This window comes from Pararge aegeria, chromosome 4, assembly GCF_905163445.1.
Source record: "Pararge aegeria chromosome 4, ilParAegt1.1, whole genome shotgun sequence".
Lineage (NCBI taxonomy): Eukaryota > Metazoa > Arthropoda > Insecta > Lepidoptera > Nymphalidae > Pararge > Pararge aegeria.
The window spans coordinates 21,154,609-21,166,204 of NC_053183.1; the positions used below are offsets into that span (position 1 = coordinate 21,154,609).

General features: G+C 39.2%; 1 protein-coding gene across 1 annotated transcript; it reads left to right on the plus strand.

Annotated features, from left to right (window-relative positions):
• Window positions 1–2,652: 2,652 nt before the first annotated feature.
• On the plus strand, window positions 2,653–7,608 carry LOC120623261 (thialysine N-epsilon-acetyltransferase-like). The gene is made up of 3 exons (XM_039889181.1): window positions 2,653–4,966; window positions 6,487–6,538; window positions 6,875–7,608. Exons 1-3 carry the CDS (start codon window positions 4,853–4,855, stop codon window positions 7,276–7,278), a joined length of 570 nt encoding a protein of 189 aa, XP_039745115.1. The 5' UTR covers window positions 2,653–4,852; the 3' UTR covers window positions 7,279–7,608.
• The last annotated feature ends 3,988 nt before the right edge of the window (window positions 7,609–11,596 follow it).

Genomic DNA, 11,596 nt, shown 5'->3' on the forward strand with positions numbered 1-11,596 from the left:
AGTTAAACAAAAACTGTGCCTTTTACACCCAATCAACTTTCTCGAAGCGGTCATAAACTAGTTGCATAAGCAGTTTTTGATTCATGCTTGTGCTAAAAAAATATAGAGAATGGAAGGCCATGGTATTCCGATATTTACTATAATACCCACAATGTTCAGGATGGCACTTAGATCTTTCATTAATTAACAGTATTATTTGAAGCTAAATACCTAGTTTCTTAGCAGTAATCATTTATTCTCATGACTATTATTCTTCCTTCCTATTAAAGTATTCATTTTATAAAATAAATCTTTAAAGCCCACCAACCTGCTTTAGAGCAGTGTTGTGGGTCTGTACTCAATAAACCTGACTTCCCAAGGAGTGAAATAAAACAACTGGACTGACTCTAATACTGTATATTAAGCTTCTCTATAATTCATATTACTTGTTACCTTCAAATGACTCTACTACCAGTTCGGAATGCTATCTTCGGCAGAGAAGACCACTGGCAAGAAACTCTACCGTTGCTCTTTTATTCAATCAATTAAAACAAGACTTATAAACAACATTATCATATGTTATAACGCTAGGCCCTTTGATACAAGACATATAAGACAGGTCAAACATAACTACTATGATCACTTATAACATCAGGACTTTTGAAACAAATTGTTTGTATAGAGCAACCTATGCTACATAAGCTATCTGTATGAAATAATGCTAGGGCTCCATATATGATACCTGAATAACCCAAAGGATATAAGAGATATACTTATCTGATGCTACATCAGGTACAACAATAGTACGAACAACTTTTAACAACTTATCTCAACGCCATCACCAGTATATACCACTCTTGTTCCGCCACAACAATATTTCGTTAAGTATGTCGTTTCCATTATAAATCATCTATTCCCAATTTGTAACGTTCTATCCATAATACTTTACTTAATATTCTATTCTCAATTCATTAATTTTAATCCGTGCTAACTTTTCTTTCCCGCCAATCTAACTTGTCAAACTCGCGTCTCCCGCCATAGATCCTATACTTTTATTTGACAGTCTACTAAAGTCCATTATTCTATTTGAATACATTATCAATGAGTATACAAACTATGATTTGTTGATATATTTAATATAATCATCGGGTTTATCATAGATAAAGTGCTGTAATTCCCTATTTCCTAACACTTGCATGATTTGCCCATCAACCTGAATAAGACAAAAATTCTGAGAGCTGGTTTCCAATAACTATGATACAAGAATTCGTTGAAGCTACTAGGTTAAAAAGGTAAATCCTACTCTTATGAATAAATTTTCACTCCTAGTATGTGAGAAAATAACCTATTTACGCCTTATATATTGATAACTGGGAGGCGTTCGAATTAAAATTAAAATTTATTTATTAAAAGACATATTTATTCACTATCTGTTCTACGGAACTTCGTCTACAGTGAATCGGTTATTAGGGAATTTTAATATCTCAATTACCAGGTCCAGTTTATTTCCAAACTATGTTAAGCGCGGCCGGGCAGCCCAGTGCATTTTCCTTGCTTGTTGCGTTTCTATACCCGTCGCAACTTCTAAGCAATTCAATTTGAATAATTTAAAAAGGAATTTGCAGGTTTATAATCAAAATTAATATTCATAAAACTATTTATTTGGATAAGGATCAATATCATGATAGGAATTTCAACATCTTACGATTATATCCGTGTTTTGAAAGAAAAATGACATCCATCCTCACAAACTTTCGCATTCGATCGTTGTCCCAGATGCCTTGCGACTTGCTAGTATCTGTGAAGAGTTATGTCCTTTTTTTATGTTCTTTATCTCCGACAATATTTATCATATCTTCATTAAAACTAGACAATACATTCTTGTTAGTATACATTCTCACATAAAAAAAGAATTATTAAAATCAGTTCAAATTTAATGTAGCTATGAAGTAAAGTTGGTAAAAAAATTCATCCCGTTTCCCGGAGAAAACTTATTGTTTATCGGGATAAAAAGTATTCTATATGTTGACCCGGAATACCAGCTACCACTATACCAAATTTTATTCCAATCCGTTCAGTAGTTTTCACGTGATGCCCGGACAAACAGACAGACAAAAATTAAATAAAAATCTGTTTTGGACTCAGTATCGATTATAAAGCATCCCCCGGTAAAATATTTCAAAATATATTAAATGTACAGAAATCTTCCCGTTACAGTTTTATTATAGATATATATATATAGATGAAGTCTATTTTAGTTCGTAACAATGAAAGCTTATCACTATCTTGAAATAAGCAATAGAACGCAGAAATGCAACTTTTGGAATTTTTGTCTGTTTGTCTGTGTGTCAAATTCAAATTCAACAATTCTTTATTCACGTAGCATCACAGGCACTTATGACATAGGTCACAACAGTTCAGACATAGGTATATGTTTACATCATTGTAAGGGAATGGTGATAACTTCGTTCGCCAACTTAAACCTAAAGCTACGAGGGTTCCAAACGCGCCCTGGTCCACAACAAACGAAGAGAGCCCACAACCAACTTATCCGGATATTTTTTTTTTGTTATCACCATCTCACAGTAATTTACAATATAATTATCTTAAGCTATGAAGTAAGAGCAATGCACACCCAAGCACATTTATATTGTTACAGTCCCGTTTATTTTTATATTTCGTTATATTTTTATGGACATACTGAAATAAAATTTTCAAATATGTACTCAATGATTCTTTGGCCCATTTTATATCTTTTACGAACAGTCCTCTCCTGTGGGACGTGCCTTTTTGTCTGTATGTCTGTTAGTTTGGGCACGCATCACGCAGAAACTACTCAACGGATTTGAATACAATTTGAAACATTTATAGCTGATACTTGGAATTAAAATTAAAAACTTTTCATTTCGAAAAACAACAGGGTTCGTTCGGGATATGCGGTGAAAGTTTTTGTAGATTTTACTTCATAACTCCACCACACCTTGACCGATTTTCACAATTCTTCTTTCACCGCAAATCATTATTAGTTTCATTTTGCCAAACTTCGTGAAGTTTTGGTCAATATTATTGTTGGCAGAGGAAATGACTCCTGAGCCGACAGCAGCGAACCCCTCACTTAAGAATTTATGAAACATTATGAGAAAACTATTGGTGAAAGATAATAATGATGTAGGCTGGGATTGGGGGATGTCTCTAAAAAGTTCAAGTTTGTATTAAGCGAAAGCTTTTAGAATAGTCATTTTATAGTATAAAGGATTACGTAAACGATAAAAAAGCTTAAGTGTGTACTATTGCTCTTCAAATGGCAATGTGAGATGGTGAAAAAAAAGTAAGTATATTGTGGGCTTCCTATTCCTAAGACCAGGGCGGGTTTGTAACCCTCGTAGCTTTAGTTTTAAGTTTACTATATAATGTTGTTATCGCCAATACTGCTCACTACTATGTACCTACCTATGTAATCAACGCATTAAAAGAGCCATCTGTGTATATTTTCATAAAGAAATATTTGACTTTGACTTTGTCATGATCACAGGGTGATTTATTAGTAGAAGTATAACTAGCTATCATAGTTGAGTCGCAATAGCAGCTTTTGTGTGTGAACATTTAATTGGATCGCCGATAGCCCAAAAGTGGGTTACGTTGGTGTCGCAGAGTTAACCCTTAGTCCAACTAATCGTTTTATAATTAGTCGTAAGTGATAAAAACTGTAACCGAAGGGCGTTAAATTCTTCTTGAAATCTCCAAAGTAATTCCCACTATTTACTAGCCCTAGTTGTTATTGCATACCCAGAAAAATCTACAATTGTTTGCCGCTGCTACTGCCAGCCAACAACAAACGCGGACGAAGTCGCGGTCAACAGCCAGCTAAACTCTTCCAGTTTCCAGTTACAAAAATGAAAATGTCTTTAAAAAAACTAAAAATAAAGTAGTTTTCAACCTCAAGCTCGAATGAGACAACGATCCCTTCGAACCTTTTCAGTGCTCGAGTTTTTGTTAACGATTAAGTTAGACTAGACCTTGGATAATTAATGTATTATGGACAATAACACAGTCACAGATATTCATTTATGTTATTATTCCTAACATTTAACAATTCTTTTAATGCTTGAAAATAAAAAAAATCATATCAGAGTGTATCGTTTCCAAAAGACAGAGAAAACTTGGGAACTTATACCTAATAGTAGTGGTAGAGTAGGTGGAAGATTATGCGTGTTTACATGGATCAGAATATGTCTTTTAGTTTGCATTCAGTATGATCCCTTAATTATTATGCAATACGTGAAACGGTAAAAAACTACTAAAGTTATTATATAATTGTAGTATCATGACCATTTTGGAGCTCTACATTTTCATTATATTATCGCACAGCGCCATCTACCTCCTAATGGTAATATGGCTCGGGATTCCGTGTACGAAATGGCGCGACATTGTGCCAACAGATGGCAATAGTAATTTTCTGTTTTAGCTAGGACTGTCTAATAAAATTATATTAAATTTTAATTGTAAGTAAAAAAAATTAAATAAAAATATAAAAGTCTAAAACTAATTATTTTACTTTACTCAATTGCACAATTATTTTTAAATGGACTAAATATATCTCTCTATAGTTTCTCAAGGTATTCTTTTTTTCACGGGACAGCACTACTTATTGACTTTTTGTTTAGATATTTGCTTACCACTACAACAGTTTAGTGATGCAGCATGCTAGTTCAGCGCCATCTGTGTGTCAAGCGGGACACTCGCCGCTCCCGCGAGGCCGCGGCCTGCAGTCGCAAGCCAAAGTCGCCCGAGAGCTGTCACTACTCGCTGGGGCGTGGGGTAAGGTTGCGGCGCGGTCCGCTTTAGCGCCAGTAGACACGCGGCTCGGGTCGGAATGGCGTCCAGTGGCGCGGCGACTGCGCCGGCCAGCCAGCAAGAGGCCGATGACGAGGTGACGGTGCGCGACATGCGCGCGGAAGACATGGCCGACATCCACCGTATGATACACGTGAGTGACGACGGAGTAGCGGCGCCGGCGCCCCATTTGCGTGTGGCTGTCGGTGGCGTCCGAAATCAGACCTTCTCCTCTTGCCTTTTAAATTTAAGATGTGGCTAAATTAGACCTTATATTATGAGTGTCTTGACTCTTGATACGACGTTCTAGAATTAAGTTCTAACCTCTACAAAGTCTGCAGTAGACCACGCATCAACAACATTGACTAAGTGAATTTCTTGAACCCATTATTCCAAATGAGACTCGTTTGAATTTAGAGCGCCATCTACCGACAGCTTTTTATAGTTTTGTTTTTGATTGGGTTCGATTGTCTGTTATCTACTTTTAAATAAAGATTATTACAAATTGACGATGATTGAGGGCCGATTGGCGCGTGGGCAGCGACCCGACTTTCTGAGTCCAAGGTCATGGGTTAGATTCCCACAACTGGACAATGTTTGTGTGATGAACAGGAATGTTTATCAGTGCTTGGGTGTTGTGTATGTATTTTATAAGTATTTATGTATATTATTTATTAAAAAAAAACACTTAGCACCCATAACACAAGCTACGCTTACTTTGGGGCTAGATGGCGGTGTATGTATTGTCGTAATATATTTATTTATTTATTTAAATTGTCCAGATCATTAATTAGGTGTGTAGGTGCTCTTTAGGTTATGTCGCAGATTTGTAGCGTCCCAACAGAGTGTAATTATTTCTCTACACAGCTTACACAATATAAGAAATACTTTTAGAACTTGACGTCAAACGAAAACTATTTTAATTACATTGCCTTTGAATCTTAAATACTCAGGATGCTAATCAAAGCTTATAAGACCTTTTTCGTTGTTTAAATGCCGGTTGGCAGTCATAATTATCATATCGTCCCACTGCAGGGCACTCGTCTCCTACGGCCAGATCCGTACGCGGCTGAACATACGGGAGATATTCCTTCGCTAATGTATACCAACAGGTGTGCATAGTCAGTACATATTTGAAAATTTAATTGATGTCCCTAAAAATATAGCAAAATTTAAAAACAAAATGGACTGTAACAATATTAATATTAGGAGCAAAAATAAACTCGTTGTGCAGTTAACTAGGCTACACAAAATTGCTATTTCATTCAAGGGCATTTGTATATTAATTTATAACAAATTACCAAATGAAATCTTTGAGATGTCTCTCATTAAGTTCAAAGTTTATATAAAACGTAAGCTTATAGAAAAATCCTATTATAATATTAAGGATTACTTGAACGATAAAAATGCTTGGGTGTGAATTGCTCTAGCGTCATAGCTTAATATACATAAACTGTGAGATGGTGATAACAAAAAAAAAAGCCTGGCTAAGTTTGTTGTGGGCTCTTCTTACATCAGGGCGCGTTTGGAACCCTCGTAGCTTTAGGTTTAAGTTGGCGTACGAAGTAATCACCATCCCCTTACAATTATGTAAACATATATGTTGAACGCTTCATAAGTGCCTGTGATAGGCCGACATGAATACAGAAATTTTGAATTTGCTTTGTCGTGCAGGAGCTGGCTGAGTTCGAGGGTATGCCGGACGGGCCGCAGCTGAGCGTACAAGGTGAGCGGCCGGGGTCGGGGCCAGGAGCACTGGCTCTGAGAACTCGTTGCCTGGCGTAGTAACGTAGCAATATTCAAAATATGCAGCGAGCAACCAATATGCACACTTTTGATCAATACCACCCAGTAAAGACCTACACTACACCGCATCGTTTAGGAATTGTGATCAACCGAAAGGCCGGAGCAGTATAGGTATGCCGTTTCCTTTTTTCGGTTGACCATAAATCCTTGACGGTACTAAATTGTCGGGTCGACAGAGATACGGTTTCGGACACAAAAGATTCTGTCGGAATTCCTGCGTCGGGGCACGAAGCAATTGTCGTGGACGTGTCGGCAGATCTGATCGAGGACGGCTTCGCTTGCTCGCCGAGCTGGTTCTTCGGGCTGGTGGCGGAGCGGCGCGGCCGCGTGGTGGGCTACGCGCTGGTCAACCGCGCCTACTCCAGCTGGACGCGGCGCGCCTTCTACGTGGAGGACCTGTTCGTGCGGCCCGAGGCGCGCGCGCGCGGCGTGGGCGGGCGCCTCATGCGCGCGCTGTGCGGCCGCGCGCTGGCGGCCGGCGTGCGGCGCGTGGACTGGCACGTGCTGGCCAGCAACGCGGGCGCGCTCCGCTTCTACGCGCGGCTCGGCGCGCGCGACCTGGCCGCCAGCGAGGGCCGCGCCGCGCTGCGCCTGGACCACGCCTGCATCGAGGCCGTGGCGGCGGGCCGGCGGCCCGGCGGCCCGGCGGCTGCTAACTAAATGCATTCGTCGCTGCGGGCACTTTGCTTCCCGTGCGCGGATCTGGTACGCATTTGGGCCGCCCGGATCCTACCGCTCGGGCTGCACTCGTGCGGGCCGCAGATTATCAGACCGGACAGATGCGGGCAGAAATCCGTATTACACGAAACGGACCCTAAACGTCGACACTGGCCGAGCGAAGTGGGTTTCTTGGTAGGTAGGTTTTGAGATATTTAAAATAATTGCTTGTGTATTATACTTAGTAGGTATGTATTTGTTAAAACAAATAATCATTTGTTTAAGAATTAATGTAACTAATTTAATAAAATAAATATTTTTTGCACCACCTGACTACATTATTTGGACGGCATCTAACCTTAATCAACTACTTACCTAAGAGGCTACGAGCATAAAAAGAAATTCAATTGAATTGTTAATGTGCCAAAACCCTTCATTCTGATGGGGAGACCAGAGTTAGTAAGTGAGCCGTTAAGGGTTGATGAATTGTGAATTTATTGTAGACTAAATAATCATCAAATCAATTATAATAATCATCAGAGGTTATAATATCGACATATCCTTCAAAAACTTTATTTCATTCTAGTGCATTCCAATAAAATAACAATGCCTTAACGAAAAATTAAAAAAAAAGTAGCAAGACGCGTGTGGTACGCGTTGCTATTATATTATAACAGGCAGCATTTTTTAGTTTGGTAGTATTAATTAGGAATCCTTCTTCTTCAGACCAGGTTAAAAGTAATTGGGGGGATCAATCAATCAATCAATAAAATATTTGGATAAAAAAATTTCTCGTTTCGGAGGGCCACATGCATACTAATAAGTTTAATTGCTTACTTTAAACGTAAAAAATAGCACACTTACGGCTAGATCGTTTAGGTATGTGATTGGCTAAACACTGAATAAATGGCCATCTTGATTTAAAAGTTATCGAAAGCAGTAAAACAATTGTGTTTTTAAAATCGAATTTCAGTACAATCCTTAATTTCCAATTTCGAGTATTGAGACCGAAAAATGAAGAAAAAAAAAAGTTGTTTAGGCGCCTGTACCATTTTTGAAGCAAATGTTACTGAAAGCGCATTCGTTTCATATATTTATTACCCATCCACCCGCAATATATTTTGTTGTCATGTATTTTTATGTATACATTGTTCACTACTTCCTTTTCTTTCATTTTAATTCGTGCGAATCGGCACAATAAGTTGTAGAAAAGACGATATAAATTTGATTTGTGCAACCAAACCCCAAGAAAAGTGGCGACCTTGTGCTTTATTCAATCAAGAACCTATATACAAATTACAATACAAGCATAATTCGGTGAAGATTCAAAGAATACAAGATAATATTTTACCTACAAACACATTGGTCATAGGCGCCCTAGCCAAGAAGGTGATCGTATTCCTGAAATCAATCAACCGGTCCAGTCCATCCACGTAACCTATACCTATCTAACTACTTACATCCTAGATCAAAAAACAAGTTCCACGTTATTTCCACACTTGTGCGCCAGTGCTCTGAGAGTTGATAAAGCTGTGGGAATTTTTATCTATTCCCCGGGGAGATAATTGTCGCCGGCCCAAGCTAGCCGTGCAGGAGTCACATGATTTTACTTTTGCATGTGATGTTAGGGCTGTATCTGATTTCTGTCAGTAAAAACTAGGGCAATGGTATACTCAAAACCTGTTAGAATTTCCGGGATCACAGATAAGGCCTCGGCCCGGCAGCAACAGGTGCCGCGACGTCATCGGGCGCGGGCAGCCGCCGCCGCTGTGCGCCGGCCCGCGTCGCCGCCGCCGCGACGCGGGCCGGGTTGCGCGGGCTTGCGCAGTGGCGGGCGCGGCGGCAGTGGCCGGCCAGCGCGCACCGCCACCGAGCGTCCCGCGCCCCGGCCCGGCGCCGCTGCCCGCTCGCGCTTGCAAGCCCCGCGGCGGCACTACGTGTTGCGCGGCGCACATTCCACATCCGCATTATTGATTGTAAACAGGAACCGACTCGCTCATCGATATCAATATTCGGTAACAATAACTCATGACGTCTTACACATTAATGCCAATTCTGAGGCCATGATCGAATCTGAATTATCCCTACCTTGTAGCTATAAGCGTTCGCCAATTATTAAACTTATCAAAACACATGACAAAGTGAACCCGTGAATAAGTCAACTTTCATAGCGTAATTATATTAAATTAATAAATGGCATATAATGTAATATTATGGGGACTCTGTCATCAACTGTTCGGCGGGTGTTGACTTCGCGGTATATATCTCGATTAATAGTAGCAAATAGCAATTTGATATTACTTGTTTATTAGATAAACGAAGTTGTGGTGAGTTCGTCACCACCTCTTCATCCCGCGCGTGTCGTTCGATGCGATTATTCTAACATAATATGAGCGGGCAAGCGTCTATGAGCGTCCTTTATGCTACTAATGCTACCTACTGCGGTCACCGACCCGTCTGCCCAACGACGCGGTGGTTGTGGGCAAAATCTGTAGAGAGGCGAGGTCTTTAGTCCAGATGTGGACTGTTATAGGATTTTTGATTTTGAATCGTTTATTATATTATGGGTGAATCTTGAAACAGTCAATTGGCGCTGAGGGGGGAAAAAGCACCTGTAGAGTCCCAATTAATATTTAAACTAAAAAAAATTTAATACCTTAGTGCATGATCGAACTGGAGTACGATAGTTATTGCACCTAATTTAAGTCCTATTAAATAAATATATTAACATCGCACTCTGTTGGTGACGAGCCTCGTCTCCGGGCGAACTGCTGGGCCGCTGGGCTGCTGGGCTGCTGGTCGCGGGCCACCCGTACTATACCCGCTGGCGATCGCTATATATTTTGGGGACAAACTACGAAAAGAACTCTAATAATGCGAACATAAAAATATCAGATAGGATATCCGATGTATAAAAAATACCTATATCAATTATTGTGTATAATGTATATGTATAACTCGAATTACAGTTTTGTCCGCAGTTAAACAGTGACTCCCCTGGCGCGTCATCAGGCTGCGCTTGCATTCGTGGTGAAGGGCTCTGGAAGAACCTCCAGCCATTACCCTAGAGCTGGTCGTGCGTTAAACGTTAAGGTAAGTCTTAGGTCAAATGTGTATAAGAATAATAAATTTATTCACAAGAATGTAGGTAGGTACATACAGATCTAGTTACATTAAAAACAGCCATATAGTACATTCTACCATTCGGTGTATGAATATTATCCTATCCTAATTGTTAATAGTATTACAGTTTTAAAAATTTAAATTGCAAAATAATTGCAAAGCAATTAAATTTAATAATAATATGATATGTTTAAGACCTTAAATTAGTTCACGTCGCGATTCTAAACACGATTTAAGTACTTTTGTAGCATAACAACATTCCAAACATACTTCTCCTTAATATTTCAAAGCAGTGGATAAAGAATGTAAAGCAAAGTATGATTCCCTCCAAGAATGTGTCCATCTAACATCATAGACGTCATTGCTCCTTATTTAGCCATACTTTTTAATGAATGCGTTGATTGCATGTAGAGTTCTTTCCAAAAGTAATAATAAGTTTTATTTAGATCTCCTATATTTAGATCTAGCAATAAAATTGACATTAACAGTGACAGGATGCAGGCGCTTAACTTGTACAACATGGTTACGACGCGATGCCTGGGAACGTTCGCAGAGTGCCATTGGTATTTCTGTGATCTATCCAAAGCATTGGATGATCATAAAACCTTGCTTCTTAAACTAGCCCACTATGGTATCAAGAACCTTGCACTTAATTTGCCCCTTATCTCAGTGGCCCACTAGGTACCCAAACCCCATACATTAAGTCGCAGGGGTCATCTACGTCAACGAGTGATTACTTATTTTCGGGTGTGATTGCGGTCAAGCGCTAGTCTTTATATTAAAAAAAAAACAAAAGTGTCCCAAAAGGTTTAATTTCGGTCCCTTATCATTTTAGTGTATATAAATATAATATTATCTACGCGTACCACACCATGTCAGTAAAGCTTGTGACATTTTGTGTCTCTAATTTTTAAGACTGACAGAGTGAGGGATTACTCGGACGATTCAAGACGTGCTATGTCGCATGTGTGACAAAAAAACCTTCCTAAATGTAAAAAAAGGTTAATGAAAATAATTAAAAATGGAGGATTTTTACAATGGCACTGAACTTATAATTGCCATTCACAACATTGTATTATTATTAGCCCTTCGTGGGAAAGAAAAGCTTTATCAAGATGATTCAGGCTCAAGTCATATTATTTTTATTGATTTGAAGTTGCCAGTAAAATCTATCAATAAGATGATGATATTGTTATCT